The 16,301-nt window shown below is 37.4% G+C and overlaps 1 protein-coding gene and 1 long non-coding RNA gene across 2 annotated transcripts in view; both read right to left on the bottom strand.

The window, feature by feature from the left end:
* Positions 1 to 7,007: 7,007 nt before the first annotated feature.
* LOC307151696 lies at positions 7,008 to 11,708 on the bottom strand. The gene is made up of 5 exons (XR_013819917.1): positions 11,296 to 11,708; positions 11,035 to 11,066; positions 10,624 to 10,870; positions 10,052 to 10,216; positions 7,008 to 7,487 (listed from the first exon to the last, which is right to left on the bottom strand). It is a non-coding gene; the product is annotated as an uncharacterized lncRNA (long non-coding RNA).
* A 989-nt stretch (positions 11,709 to 12,697) lies between these two features.
* The window catches only part of LOC307151787 (SITS-binding protein), a 36,143-nt gene continuing 32,539 nt past the window's right edge, over positions 12,698 to 16,301 (bottom strand). The window contains exon 10 of the mRNA XM_079859950.1: positions 12,698 to 16,183. Coding sequence (XP_079716076.1) covers positions 16,007 to 16,183 — 177 coding nt within the window. The 3' untranslated portion in view covers positions 12,698 to 16,006. The remainder of the gene's footprint in view (positions 16,184 to 16,301) is intronic.

Genomic DNA, 16,301 nt, shown 5'->3' with positions numbered 1-16,301 from the left:
TATTAGTATGACTACTTTTCTAGGCGGCAGAGCTTCATATGAGTGAATCGTTGATTGTAAACAGTGGCTTTCTGGTATCCTTGCGCTGCCAACACTAGAAAGCAAAGCAGTGATGTCGCTAGACCATTTTTAGTAAGAGTTAAAATACGCCTTGGCCTCGTTCCCTCGCTGTGTTCGTCCTCCTTCACTTTTACCACTGGAATCCTCGACTTGCACTCAGTCAGACGATTATTCATAAGCTGAGGAGAGGTAAACTACCAGGCTAACGCTGATTATTGTGATGATAATGAGTAGTATGTGAATTTAGTTGAATGAGGACATCCCATTTTTCAGATCTAAAAGAATGCTTACTTATCTCTTATAATCTGGCATGGTTTGTGGCTTAAAGGGATAGTTCACCCAAAAATGAAAATTCTGTCAGTAATTACTCACCCTCATGTTGTTTCAACCCTGTAAGACCTTCGTTCATCTTCGGAACACAAATTAAGATATTTTTGATTAAATCTGAGCGCTGTCTCACTCCTCCATAGGCTTCTAAGGGACTGAAACTTGCTTGCCCAGAAAAGTTATTAAAGAGATCGTTAATATAGTCCAAGTGACTCCAGTGGCTCAATCTTAAGTTTATCAAGCGACGAGAATACTTTTTGTGCGCAAAAAAAATAAAAAAAATAACGACTTTATTCCACTATTCATTTCCTTCTCTCTGGGCCTCGAGTGAGTTTACGTAGTGTTTTTGCGCAGCGCGTCTGTGTTACACGTCACCACGTAGGCTCACTATTGGCCGACGCTGGTCATGTGTGTGACGCGCTGCGCAGTTATACTACGTAAACTCACTCGAGGCCCAGAGAGAAGGAAATGAATAGTGGAATAAAGTCGTTATTTTGGGTTTTTTTAGCGCACAAAAAGTATTCTCGTCGCTTGATTAACTTACAATTAAGCCACTGGAGTCACTTGGACTATATTAACGATCTCTTTAATAACTTTTCTGGGCCAGCAAGTTTCAGTCCCTTAGAAGCCTATGGAGGAGTGAGACAGCGCTCAGATTTAATCAAAAATATCTAAATTTGTGTTCCGAAGATGAACGAAGGTCTTACGGGGTTGGAACAACATGAGGGTGAGTAATTACTGACAGAATTTTCATTTTTGGGTGAACTATCCCTTTAATTTAGTCATCATCAATGAATGCTCCCCCCCCCCCCCATTGTCATCACTTAAACAGTAGCCAATTTTGATACCTTAACAAGTTAACCGTGGCAATTTAGCAAAGCCCATTACAGTTCATTAAAATGTAAAATTGAACTAATTAAATCATCGGAAGCACATGCTTACATTAATGTTTGTTACATAATATGAATAAAAAAATGATTAAATAAATATGATAAAAAGTCATAGATATTCTAGATATCCAAAGTCACCAGATATTAATGTTTTGGCGGTCCTCAGTCACCCCTAGGAATTTTAAAGTACTTGGGTAACATTTCTGGGGTTCCCTCGCAAAAACGTTTGTGTTCAGCTGGGAAACTTTGCGTTCGCTTGCAAAGAGCTCAAAAGGTTTTGCAAGAGAGTGCAAAGTTTCTCAGGGGAACGAAAACATTTTGTGAGAGAACGCAAAAGTATCAACTTATTATTTTTACTCCTCTCATATTTTTTCTCCCACCACCATGTCCTTTAGGGGCTCCGTAAAACCATGCATACGACCCAGGCTATTGTTGAAGGTTGCACTGTACACAGTGCATAAAATATTAAATGAAAAGTGTTTCTGTTGCTACATGAAGCGGCAAATCTCACCAATCGGTTACGTCCAGTCACAGCCAAAGTCAAACACACCTATGGCTGGCCACACACTTGAAGATTTTAATCACCTAGGCATGCAGACTGCTTTTACAAACATTTCTGAAAAAATGGGTCGCTCTCAGGAGCTCAATGAATTCTTGTGATAGGTTGCCAAATGTGCAATATTTCCATTTGTGAAATTTCCTCTCTACTAAATATTCTACGGTCAACTGTTAGTGGTATTATTATTATAACAAAGTGGAAGCAATTCAGAAAAACAGCAACTCAGTCACGAAGTGGTAGGCCATGTAAAATCACAGAGCAGGGTCAGCACATGCTGAGGCGCACAGTGCGCAGAAGTCTGCAAATTTCTGTAGAGTCAATAGCTACAGACCTCCAAACTTCGTGTGGCCTTCAGATTAGCTCAAGAACAGTGTGTTGGCCCCTTAGTTCCAGGGAAAGGAACTCTTAGTGCTTCAGCATACCAAGACATTTTGGACAATTTCATGCTCCCAACTTTGTGGGAACAGTTTGGGGATGCTCCTGTTCCAACATGACTGCGCACCAGTGCACAAAGCAAGGTCCATAAAGACATGGCTGAGCGAGTTTGGTGTGGAGGAACTTGACTGTCCTGCACAGAGTCCTGACCTCAACCCGATAGAACAGCTTTGGGATGAATTAGAGCGGAGACTGCGAGCCAGGACTTCTCGTCCAACATCAGTGCCTGACCTCACAAATGTGCTTCTAGAAGAATGGTCAAAAAAACCCATAAACACACTCCTAAACCTTGTGGACAGTCGTCCCAGAAGAGTTGAAGCTGTTACAGCTGCAAAGGGTGGGCCAACTCCATATTAAACCCTACGAATTAAGAATGGGATGTCATTAAAGTTAATGTGCATGTAAATGCAGACGTCCCAAAACTTTTGTCAATATAGTGTGTTTCATCTTTTAATAGACTACATCTTCAGCTGCAACACTATGGACAACCAGCTGGGGCAAGCTGGTTTTGGCGTGGTGATCTTAAAGCAACTAAATATATGTGAAACCTGATCTAGAAAGCAATTGTCTTATCTCATCCTTCTGACATCACTTTAAAGTCTCCTAGTGTAGTCTCCAAGTTAATTGCTTGTTTTGCTGATCAGATGGCCCTAAAATACATCACGAAGACCAAAGACATGGAATGTGTGTTCCTGGTAAGTAGACTGGACTATCCAAAAAATATAAAACATCTCATATTAACAATCACAGACAAAACATTTTTTTTTTACAATTAACAAAGAGGTCTAAGACTGGGATAAATCCCTATTTGAGAAACCACCTCTATCTAACCATGATAAAAGTTAGATGCCTAATCACCCCAAACCCTTTCCATAGAAGATCGCCCTCACAATACTGGCAAATAAAGGCCCAGGCATGCCAGAGATCATCAGGCTGCTGGACTGGCAGGACCACCCTGACCCTTTTTTCATGGTCCTTGAATGTTCCTCTCCCTGTTAGAATTTAGTTGACTTCCTGAGGCATCGCAGTGGAAGCCTCGAAGAGGGGCTAGCGAGTCATGTGACGATTAAGGTTGCGCACATGTGCTGTTTCCACTGTGACATCAAATTGGAGAACCTTCTCATTAACAGGGAGACATCCAAAGTACGCAAGGACATTCTCGCCCTATAAGTCATACTGGGGTATGTATTATATATATAGATATATATTTTATTTTGTCCTTGCTGGATTATTTTTCTGTATCTATTATCATATATTAATGTAAACTTATCACACATCTGACAGAATCTCTTTCGTCCAGGCACAGCAGCGCACTCCTCTCCAGAGTACCACATCAGGAGAAAGTACCCGCGATATTGCAGGTCCACGACGACATGGTCACAAGGGGTCTGTTGTTTGCAATGCCTGTTTGTCTGTTGTTTGCAATGCTGTGCAGACATTTCCCAAGGGACTATGATCTGTACATGCTTTAACAGAATTTTCATTTTAAATTATACAAACAATAAATGTTTTCCTAATATATCCTATTACACAAAAAGCATATCAAAAATATACATAGACAGGCCTTTCTGTGTGGAGTTTGCATGTTCTCGAAGCGTCTGAATGCATGGGTTTTCTTCGGGTTATAGTCCGTCCGTCTAGATTGGGTAAACTCAGCCTGATCTGCCGGCGATTTGATTTCAACCTGCAGCTCAGGCTGGAAACCTGTACATTTATCTCTGCTGCTTCCTTTACAAATTTGCGGGAACCAATCACAAACTGGCTTATCCACCTAGCGCGCAATTGGCGGGTTTAATCCAATCCAATTCCAGAGCCGTTACGGCTCTGTCCAATTCCTTTTAACCTCTCGACGATGCTCAATGGTTTCTTTTTAGCAAACAAATCGCTCGAGTGGGTGTAAATACCACTAACTGTCATGTTTTTTTTTTGCCTAACCTGCAAAAATCGCTCGATGCCATTGCTGCTTCTGCAAACCGCTGATCAACACGTTTGTTGACACATTTCTTGCCTGGAGTTTTCGCGTCGCTCTTCAAAGTACGGCACCCGGATCGTTGGTCTGATTGGTTGAAGGACTATCCAATTGTGTACAGAGTCATTTGAACTATGCAAAATAGCTGATCCCGTTGAGCAGACTCTCCAGACCAATGTTCAATCTTAAAAGATTGAGTTTGGTCTGGTGATAGCCAGACAACCGTCCATCCTTTGTTTGGTTGAAAATAGAAATTCAATACAAATATTGTTTGTACAGAAAACTAATGATAATTTGAAAAGAGTGGTGGTGACCCAGTCTAAAATGTAGCCCTATCTATGTATTTGTTAAAGCTGGTTTAATTAAGCTGTTTATTAAGCATGTTATTTGTTTCTCCAGTAGATGGCGTCTCTTGAACATGTAATATGTTCATCTTTAATCACAGTCTGTGGAGGGCTTTTTGGCATGAAATCTCTACTGAATTATGTTTTTGCTCTGTAAAATAGCTGCAGGGCCATACATTTATCTATGTTTGTCAACTGTAACCTACATATAAATCCACACTCTGCCCTCTTCTTAGAATGCCCACTTTCACCACAGTGTCCTTGACATACAGAAAAAGGGTTATTATATATGTGCTTTATTCCCTTAAATGTTTTATGTACCAAAGTATATAATATGTTGTAATATATTAGTAGGTTAGTATATTTTCCTATCATATAACACAACTGTAATATATAAGTTAGTATATTTATATCATATTACACAACATATAGGCTGACCATTAAAGTGACATCTTAATATTTATATATTTTTGTCACACTTTATATGTCTTCTTTTTTCCCACATTGTTTCCACTAATCTTTGGAAAACCTTTATTAGGAGCAAAATCATTGGTTGTACTGGAAATTACATCACAACTGTAGATACACAATTTCATTTTATTTTTTTAATTCAAGTTGATTCAAGATAGTAAATCTTATATTAAACCCAGAACATTCTTTTAACACTGAATAAAAAGGCAAGACTCAAGTAGGCCTAAATAATATTCCCAGTCAAATTTCCTGCAAGATTGCGCTTCTCATTTGTCAATACATGGAAGCATTCAAGTAAAGGGAACTGTATAAAAGGTCAGTTCCTATACGTGTACCGGTAATCCTAATAGTATCCTGCATCTTATTTCTAACGCATAGACAGTTGTACCACCCTGCTAGCTGTGGGTCTTAAAGGATATTCTGTTGGTCCTCAGATACCGTATATCAGGCAGACTCTTAAAACCATTGCAAGGTGCCAAATATCTCATAAGTGCAAAACAGGAAGCACACACATTTTCTCTACAGTGTTACTCCCAGTGAAGACATTCAATAACCCATTTCCACAGCAGCTTATATTTCGGGGATTGCGTTCTTGTCTGCCAAGACCATCAACACTTTCAACCTAAATATGGGGGATGTTTATAGGTAGGCTACTATTCTTAAAGGTGCATTCAGTGTTTTTTCCCCTTATTTGTTAAGTTTTTCTAAAAGTCATCTGAATCGCATACAGGCGTAATACATTTCTATAAAAAGTGTTTTAATTATGTATTGCACGGCTCGGGTCACCCCTTATTATTGTGGGGGGGTATTTGAGCCGCTGTATTTGAAGAAACATCCTCACAGCAGCGTTCATTTTTTGTTTGTCATTGACTAAGGTAATTATAGCCTAACACAAAGTAATGTATTTACTTTTTAATAAAAATATGAAAAACTTTACTAGATTAGCTATAAATGTGATGTGGAAACGCATAATCAGAGTCTGTGAAAAGTGTCAGTATTGATCGCTCTTTAAGACTAGTACTCTCAGTGTAATTTACTTAAACTCAAAGACGATCGTGCTGAATCCCGTTTAACGTCCCTGTAGCTCAAACAGTAGAGCATTGGCTCTTGTAACCAAGGTCATGAGTTCAATTCCCAGGGAAAGCAAGAACTGATAAGAATGTAAATGTGTTCCTTGAAATGCAATGTAAGTCGCTTAAAGCGTCTGCCAAATGCACAAATGTAAAATGTAAGCATCCATTGTGGTACAGGTACAGGTAGTTAAAATACACCAACCAACAGCGATGCTAACGCCATGCCAAAAGACGACTGAAAGCACATTTAATGTGCGTACTACCTCAAAAAATGTTTGGTCTATTGCATGCTGTTATTCAAAACACAGAAAGTTCTCCAAACCGCATCTCAACTATTATCAGATGCCACACACTTTTCACACTAGTTAAAAAAAACTTTTCATACGAAACTTTTTCCCTTTAATAGACTATTTTAAAAGTAGCCTCAGCCCACAATTTCACAACTACACTGTAAAACTTTTCACTGTAAATTTACAGTAAAATACTGGCAGCTGGGTTGCCAGCCACATACTGTATTTTTACAGAACTAGTACTGTAAACAGCATTTACAGTATTGTACTGTAAAACGTTGTACTGTAAATTTACAGTAAAATACTGGCAGCTGGGTTTCCAGCCACATACTGTATTTTTACAGAACTAGTACTGTAGACAGCATTTACAGTATTGTACTGTAAAACATTGTACTGTAAATTTACAGTAAAATACTGGCAGCTGGGTTGCCAGCCACATACTGTATTTTTACAGCACTAGTACAGTAAACAGCATTTACAGTACTCCACTGTAATTACCAAATACACCACATACTTTTACAATATTAAACTTGTCTACAGCAATAAATTGTATAGTAGTCACACTAGGAAAAAGAAAACAACATTTTCTGGGTTTTAAAACATTTATTTTGGTTAAAAGCAAAGATCAGAAAATTGCCTTCTGTGAACATGTTGGCTAAATTTTTTTTAAACATAAAATGCAATTTTAACACTTAACAACAAACAGGTAACACTTAGCACTTAATTAAAGGGATAGTTCACCCAAAAAATTAAATTAGCTCAAATTTACTCACCCTCAAGTCATCCTAGGTCTATATGACATTCTTCTTTCAGACGAATACAATCGGAGATATATTAAAAAATGTCCTGGCTCTTCCAAGCTTTATAATGGCAGTGAATTGCTGTTTCTGTTTTGAAGTCCATACAAGTGCAAACGAAATCCCATTCAAAGTCTTCAAGTTTTCGCAGAAGTGAGGACACCTGTAGGCTTACAGTGTTCTTTTTTTGCACAACTTGGCCAGTTTTGTTTGAAGTTACTTGTCCTTTCTTTGTTTTTGATCCACGTTCAGGATTGATGTCAGGAAATCGTCTAAAAGGCAGAAAAGAAAGGAAAAAAAACAATGAAATATTATGGACTGAGTTTATATATTTTGACAGAGAGAGACAGCACAAAAGATGTGTAAATAAAAAACAGATATCGGTTTTAACGACTAATCTGTTTGGATAAAACTGAACAACATAAAAAAAAATGCAATGTTGGATGTTGTGATCAATAACTGATATTTTTTCTGCCCTGGTTAAAATACATCAACTCAATGTGTCTGTTTACATGCGCACTGTCAACTAACTAAACTTTTGGAAGTGGGGTTGCCAGATTTAAAGTTTTATTCTACAACTTTTAATATCATCCCCTCATCAGGTCCCATCAGAGTATCAGTGGAAAGACAGCCATAGACTCTGTTTATATAGAGCACACATTGCCAGAATCCAGCCCAAACCTTTGTGACAGAAATAATTTAACTTTAATTGCAAGCCTTGCAATGTTTATTGCATACATGACTACATGATAATGTTAAACATGACATTTACCAGACTAAAATGCATGTTTGCACCCAAAAATGAAAATTCTGTCATTATTGCTCACCCTTAAGACTTTCGTTCGTCTTTGGAACACAAATTAAGATATTTTTGATGAAATCTGGGAGGTTTCTGTCCCTCCATTGACATCAATGTCATTGCAACTCTCAAAGCCCAGAAAGGTGGTAAAAACATTGGTAAATAGAACATATAACTACAGTGGTTCAACCTTAATATTATGAAGTGACGAGAATACTTTTTGTGCGCAAAATAACCCCAAAATAACCTCTTCTCTTACATGTCATTCTCCTACACTGTTTTGTGAGGATGAGTAGGCCGGAGTGTATTAAAGGGTAACTCTCGCCAAAATGCAACCTAGGGTCTTTTTGTTAATCTACCAGAGGCAAACTTTCATTTAAAAGCATAATTAGGATGGAAACGCCACTTAAGTTTGACCGTATTTTCGTTTTCGGTCTAATTGCCTTTTGAATGGGAGTGCTTGGACTATGATAGCATTAAAAATCGCTATTTTTTAAAACACTAAGGAGGCTCGACACAACATGAAACTGTGCTCTAAGTATCACCAGGGGCTCTACACATGAACTCCAGAGCATTGAGAACATTGTTTGTGTACACAGAGTTTACCAAAAATAAAGATTTTGAACAACTCACGGAAGCTGTGTCCGCCTGCATTTTGACAGTCAAAAATAGTCGATCTAATAACTTTATTCTAGAGCTGCTGTAAAGCCAAAACAATCTATGTTACTGTAATTTCCTATTATCACTGTTAAGCTGCTTTGAAACAATCTATATTGTTAAAAGCGCTATATAAATGAAGGTGACTTGACACTGTTTACACTACGTCAACAGCGTAGGAGAATGACGTGAAAGAGTAGAGATTGTTGAATAATGTCGGTTTTTTTTTTTTTTTTTTTTTTTTGTGCACAAAACAGGTTGCACCACTGTAGTTGCATGGATTATTTAAACAATGTTTTTACTACCTTTCTGGGCCTTGAAAATTGCAAAGACATTTCTGTCTATGGCTGGTTCAGAAACCTCTCAGATTTCATCAAAAATATCTTCATTTGTGTTCTGAAGATTAACAAAGGTCTTACAGGTTTGGAACAACATGAGGGTGAGTAATTAATGATAGAATTTACACTAATCCTTCAACTGAAAACAACTTGCACAGACATATCTTAAATATGTGACTGCCACTGTTTTGTCTCAAGATGCACACCAGTAATGTTTTTTTTTTTATTAGACATTTTTATAAAAGCTGCTTAAATACCCTAATTTTATTAAGGCCTAGACCTGTCTTAAAGGGTTAGTTCACCCAAAAATGAAAATGATGTCATTAATGACTCACCCTCATGTCACTCCAAACCCGTAAGACCTCTGAACTCTTCTGAAGACATCTTAAGATATTTTAGATTTATTCCGAGAGCTTTCTGTCCCTCCATTGTAAGTCAATGGACGTGTCACTGTTCACGTCCATAAAGGTAATAAAGACATCATCAAAGTAGTCCATGTGACATCAGTGGGTTATTTAGAATGTTTTGAAGCATCGAATATACATTTTGGTCCAAAATGAACAAAAACTACGACTTTATTCAACATTGTATTCTCTTCCGGTCTGTTTTCCATCCGCATTCACGAGTCCATATTGACGCACCAGATAACACGTCAGCAGCGTCAATGTGGACTCGTGAACGCGGATGGAAAACAGACCGGAAGAGAATACAATGTTGAATAAAGTCGTAGTTTTTGTTCATTTTGGACCAAAATGTATATATTCACTTACAATGGAGGGACAGAAATCCTCTCGGAATAAATTTAAAATATCTTAAGATGTCTTCAGAAGAGAAACGGAGGTCTTACGGGTTTGGAGTGACATGAGGGTGAGTCATTAATGACATAATTTTCATTTTTGGGTGAACTAATTAAGCTAAGCCCAGTATGGAAACCAGGGCCATATTGTTCATACCAGTAGTCAGTCAGCTTAATAAATACTGTCAAGACAAGTCACAATTCAGTCTAATATTTATATGAATGGCAAATATGCTAATGACTAACCTCTGAACAAACTCAAGGTGCTGCCTCTTCCTGTACTGCAAGCTGAAGTTATAGGAGGAGGCAAACAGCGCTGCCAGGCCAGCGATGAAGTTAGGCTGTGATCCTTTCCACACACACCTTGACCTTCCAAACGTAATGTCCAGCACTGGTTGCTTAGAGATTGACCTGTAATTGAAAAAAAAATACAAATAAAATGAATTAATAAATAATATTAATAATTTAAATAACTATTGTGGGTTCCACTGTGGTTCGATGTAGTTGTCTATCTATTCATAGTTCTATAAATTAAAATTTTCACCTAAAAATTAAAATTGATTAGGGTTAGAAGAACACTAAAACGCACTGCCATATTATTTTGCTTGTTTTAAGCATAAACTCACTAAATTTTTACTTATTCTTTCAGAAAACAAGACACTTTTTACTTGTCAATTAAATGCTTCTTCATGTAAGAATTTTAGATATCTGGACTGGAAACAAGAAAAAAACACTAATTAAGAAAAACATATTTTGCAGTGGAGTGAGTAAATGATGGCTTTTCATTTTAGGTTTAAACTTAAACCTTTAATACATACCAGGAAATAAGGCGTGGACTCTCTGGCAAATGTAGATTGCTGGACATCAGCGTTGCAAATTCCTGAAACAATTTTTAAAAAGGACAGCACAACCATGATCAACAGAACCAAAACATAAAACATATATTACAGATTAATGAGATTTGTTGAATATCATCTACTTATCTGCTTGAAGGATAACACCGTCTAACTTCTCTTTGAATTGTTAGGCAATTTGTAGGAACATATGGCATGGCAATCAGGAATACTACATTTGAAAACAGCATTAACATGGATTTTTTTATGCTAGCAAAATTGAAAATTCTGACAACGATTCAAAAGCACGATCACAGAACTGACAGCATTTGATAGCATTTTTTATTTTATTTTACCACATAGACTATAACTGTAACACTACTTAAAAGCACTTACATTAGCACTGGACCGTCATCAGATTACAAAGCCTGAAACGAAAAATATATATCAAAAGCAGGTCATGCAAATAACATGGTATATGTTGCCTATTATGTGAAATATCGAAGTTAACGTTAACTTACTTGGTAAACAGGTGGAACAGAGTGAATTGTTTGCGCGGCCGCGGTAGAAAACCGCGATCGCAAAATCAAACCAAATAAGCATTTGTGAAAACAATGTAGAAATGCGAACGCAAAAAAACAAAATATATTGGCTTACCGTATCACTCAGTTGAACAATTTTCCATCTTCTCAAACTCTAAATCCCACTAATCGTCACAGGCGCAGGTTATTCAGATGACAAATTCTTCCATCCGTCTTCATGTAACATTAATGTCGCCCATTTTCTGCTGCGTCACAGACAACTAATGTTTCAAACACGAACCGAAGCTCACAAAAGCTTAAAAATTGCTCACAGATTCGCAGACACTGTTTATCTTGTTAACAGGAATGATTATTCTGTTCAGTTGAATCCCGCTGACAAATCAAGTTTGCCTGTAGTAGCTACATGTCGGCTCGCGTCACATTTGAACTGAATTGAGCGCGAAAGAAATCAATCCCACAATGCAGTGCTTTTACAGTATGATACTGTATTACGAATTTATCGGGTTGAAAACAGAAATGTGCTGTATATTTACAGCTGTTCTGTAAAATATACAGCCTAATACTGTATTATGGAAATACAGTACAATTCTGTAGGAAATTCGCTGTAAATTTACAGTAAAGTTTTACAGTGTAGTGTAGTTTGTGTGCAGCTGTGGAGTCTGAGGAAAGACATTTATAGTTAGCTGTATGATATGACTTAACTGATGAACTCGTGAAACACCAGCAGAGCAAATTTTATAGGTAAACTATTCTTACACATGAAATTTATCTCTTTTTTTACCTATGCCTGTAATGGAATAGGTAGGGGGCCCCCTGTATGTGTTTTCCAAATGATTCCGTTTGCATGCTCCTACTATAAATAATTTATATTGGGTTTAAGTGGAATTAGTGCAGGTTTTCATCGTCAGCAGAGCCACTGATACTGTGAGAGTGGACGCTTACTTGAATATCCCTGTGTTTATTGAAGGGTCAGATGTTGGCTACTTCTACAATGACAAAGGTGGGAATTCCAACACCTCTAAATTGGTGTATTTCTATTTGCATGCAATTCTACACATACTGTATGCATATATTATGCATATGGTAATTATGTGTTCGAGACTTAAGTGAATGAATACGTTTTATTTTATTCTGCAATGAAGCCTATGTCTATATTTTGCACTGTGCCATTTTCACAGTTATTCTCATTATTATTTACATTTTTCACCTGAATGATTAAATCGTTGAATGTGTAAATAGTTTAGATAATATTTAATAATACTATGCAATATTATGTAATATATCTACATAAAATTACACATATAATATTCATGTTAACATAACATTTTAAATAGTACATTTTCCTCCCCAATTTATAATAATGAGAATTTTCATCAACAACAGAAAAGCTATTTTCCCAAAATTGGTTTATATTTCTTTATGCCTTCTCCTTTGCTTCTTTTGACTTTGGGGTAGAATAAATGGGACATGATCTTGACAGGTTTCATAGGATTTAGTTTGCAAACAACAGGCTCCTATACAGTAACAAAATGTAAACTTTATTGCAGATTGACATCTCTATTTTTCAGATTAACAGAAGACAGAAAAGTTGAATGGCAGAGTCATATATGATATATGCATATTGCTGATTGGCTTGTGGCACCTGATTTCTAAAAAGAAAACGTCAAAGATTGCTCAGCAGGGAACTTTTCAGAATATCATTTTCATAGCGTAGCATTTTAATATAAAATACAAGCAAAACAAGGCTCCCAAAACACCATTCTATATAAGATCATCACAATTAGTCTCTTCTGTAAATGCTCAAATGAAAAGAGCATCAAGAGATTAAGACATTAACAGTGCGCTGGGGCGTAAGACATTTTCTTTCTTTTGGATTTGATATCTTTGACCTGAGAAACCTGCAGATACAGTAAACATTCAAAATCACAGTGATGATTAAGAGGACATTCCCAGTAGGCCACACGTATCAGGTGATACTGATCAAGTTCTCCTCTCTCTGCACTGTAGATTCACATGGTGGTGATTGTGATTTAGTGTTTTAGCACAGGGACCAATGATCCAAGGTTGGACCTTGTCAAGACAAGAGATTCACAAGCTGAGTAGCAGCACATCTATCAAATTATTTTAAAAGTTCATCTGGATTTTGCCAAACTCACGTAAAGTGCCCCTATTATGCTTTTTTCGAATATTGCCATTCATGCAGTGTGTAACATAGCTATTTGTGAATGTAAAAGGTCTCCAAAGTTTTAAAGATCAAAGTGCACAACACATTTATTGTCTCCTAAAAGAAAGGATCAATTCGGAAGTGCCGAAAAAGTCTCACTTTCTGTTACAAATCTAGGTTTGTAACACACTTGTACCCACCTATGGTCTTCATTGGCTGCCTGCGAACATCTACTTTGACCCTTAAACACTGTAGTTGTCGCTGTTTTCTACTTTGCGAAAGCACATCCACTTTATCCTGGTCCTACCAGACTCTCGTACATTTCATTTGTACAGAGAGTCCGGCCACTCTCCAATGACGAGCGTTAACTTCCTTGAAGGCGGGTACTCTGCTATTGGATCTGCCCAGAGCCACTCTGGATCTGTCATAACCAATCGCTAACGTTTGGTCGTGACGTAAACCCTACAACTCAAACAAGCGCACAACCTCAACGTTCTCAGCCACTCCCTCTGTTCGCTGATTGGACCGGTAAAAATTTGGCCGGAGAAAACCTAAGAATATACCGCAAACCCAGACAGAGTACTGAAGGAAAATGAAAATTGAGCAGAAGTACGTAGGAGGGCGGAGCCACTTTGCATCCACATCCAAAAGATGAGGACTCATGCACGAATTAATACAGTAAAATCGACGACATCATTACTGTCCGTTTATGTGGAGCATTGTATTGCGATTACAATCGATTTAAAAGTCCAATCCGAATGAAAATGCTCCTTGTAAGCACCTCAATTGAAATTAAAATGCACAAACTGAATACAATTTTAATCGGTTTGAGAGGGGTGGGAAAAAAAAAACTTTTTCTAATCCATTCTATAGGACCTGTAAACACTTGATTAGATTGAAAACCGAAATCAGAGCAGAGTAGACTAATCACAACAGACTGGGCCGTCTGACCAATTAGAGCAGAGTAGGCCAATCACAACTGAGGCATTTGACCAATCAGAGCAGAGTAGACCAATCACAACAGACTGGACCATCTGACCAATCAGAGCAGAGTAGACCAATCACAACAGACTGGGCCATCTGACCAATCAGAGCAGAGTAGACCAATCACAACAGACTGGGCCGTCTGACCAATCAGAGCAGAGTAGACCAATCACAGCAGATTAGGCCGTCTGACCAATCAGAGCAGAGTAGACCAATCACAGCAGACTGGGCCATCTGACCAATCAGAGCAGAGTAGACCAATCACAGCAGACTGGGTCATCTGACCAATCAGAACAGAGTCGACCAATCACAGCAGACTGGGTCATCTGACCAATCAGAACAGAGTAGGCTCTCGGAAAGGAGGGGTTTAGACTGAATCCTTGATCGAGCTGTTTCAGACAATGAGAGAAAAGAGCTGATGCTGCAATGTATATTATGAGAAAATTAAAGTGTTTTTGACCTTTTCTGATGCATGTAAACCGATTGTAGGAGACCTCCAAAAGAATTTAGGAACCTTTAATATTGCATAATAGGAGCACTTTAAACCACAATTCTACAGGACAAATGTTGCCCTCAGGCTGTAAAATTATTTGTAATGGTGGAATTCAGCTTTCTAACAATTAGCAACTATATTTCATAAAACCAGGTATTTTAAACATGACCACAAAACGTACAAATGCCGCTACAATCATCAAAGTTTTTCTAAGTTAAGGCAGACGTCGTCAACGAATGATTAAGTTTAGTCTGAAGTGATATAAATACAAAACTCTAATTCTACCTTCAATATTGTCCTACAGTATGAATTAATTAATATCTAGAAATACCATATTGGTTAATCTGGTCAATTGTAAGAATCTAAACAAATAATTATTAAAATCAGCATAATATCAAAATCTCTCAAAAACAACCATTATGAAGAAACAATTTGTCCTTGTGTGTTCTGCATTAAAACTAAGACTGTACAGCTATGAAAAAAAATATTTACCATTGGCTCATATTCTACTACTATTGATTGATCTTCAATATTTTTGTATATAGTAAAAAAAAAATGATTGTGCTATTCACGTTAAAAGCCCTTAATTTCAGTCTCCTCAATCAATAAGTGCTTCTCTCACAGTTCATGCTGAAAAATTTGCATCAAAAAAACACCATGAGAACTTGAGGTACAGTTTAAACATTACAAACTACAGCAAGTATTCAGCAAAGTTCAAGTAAAAACCCAGCTGAGATGAGTGATGTTTAAGGTTTTCATCTTCATCCATTTAGCGCATTGGTTTGTCCTTGTAGAGTCTTTCTCAATTTTCATTCGATTGTTTGGTCTTCGTAAAATTCCATTGATTGTTTTTAAGCAAAGGGTTTGATTTCTAGCTCCATATCATGATAACAATTTAACTTTAAGAGGCTATAAGATTTTTATAAATTTATCAAATGTAAACGGCGTTCTGAAGAAGTAAAAATCCCCCCAAAAATCTCATGAAACAACAAAACAAGTGGTGAAGAAAAACGAGAGGGATCTAAAAATCATGAGAAAATACAGATCACTTTGATTTTTAAAGTGCAAATGTAAAATTATCTTCTACCTAATCTCAAGATTCCTTGAGACGCAGATAATGGTCTTTATGGAAAGTGCAATTTGAGATCAGCACAAGTGAAAATAGAAAAAAGTTGTAAGTAAGCCTCAGGATCTCCGTCGTACAAAAACTGGCACGTCCCCAAGGCCGACCGGGTAACTTTCCAGAAACGTCCCTCCATCAAACACTTGAGCATTGTTAGTGTCCTGCCACTGAAAGGCACTCTCTGGCAGGTAAATGTCTCTTTGTAAAGCTCCTTTCTCTGTAACCGGAGCAACAAGAACCTAGAAAACAAAAGAGAACAACTTCAAGTATACAATAACAGAGATCACGTAACCCTCTGGTGCTCTTTGCATGGCCGTCAAAAATGACAGGATTGTTTTTGTTTTTTTCAATGAAATG

This window comes from Squalius cephalus (genome assembly GCF_949319135.1).
Source record: "Squalius cephalus genome assembly, chromosome: 23".
Taxonomy (NCBI): Eukaryota; Metazoa; Chordata; class Actinopteri; order Cypriniformes; family Leuciscidae; genus Squalius; species Squalius cephalus.
Note: the sequence above shows the minus strand (reverse complement) of the source record. Positions and strands in the feature narration are given on the sequence as shown.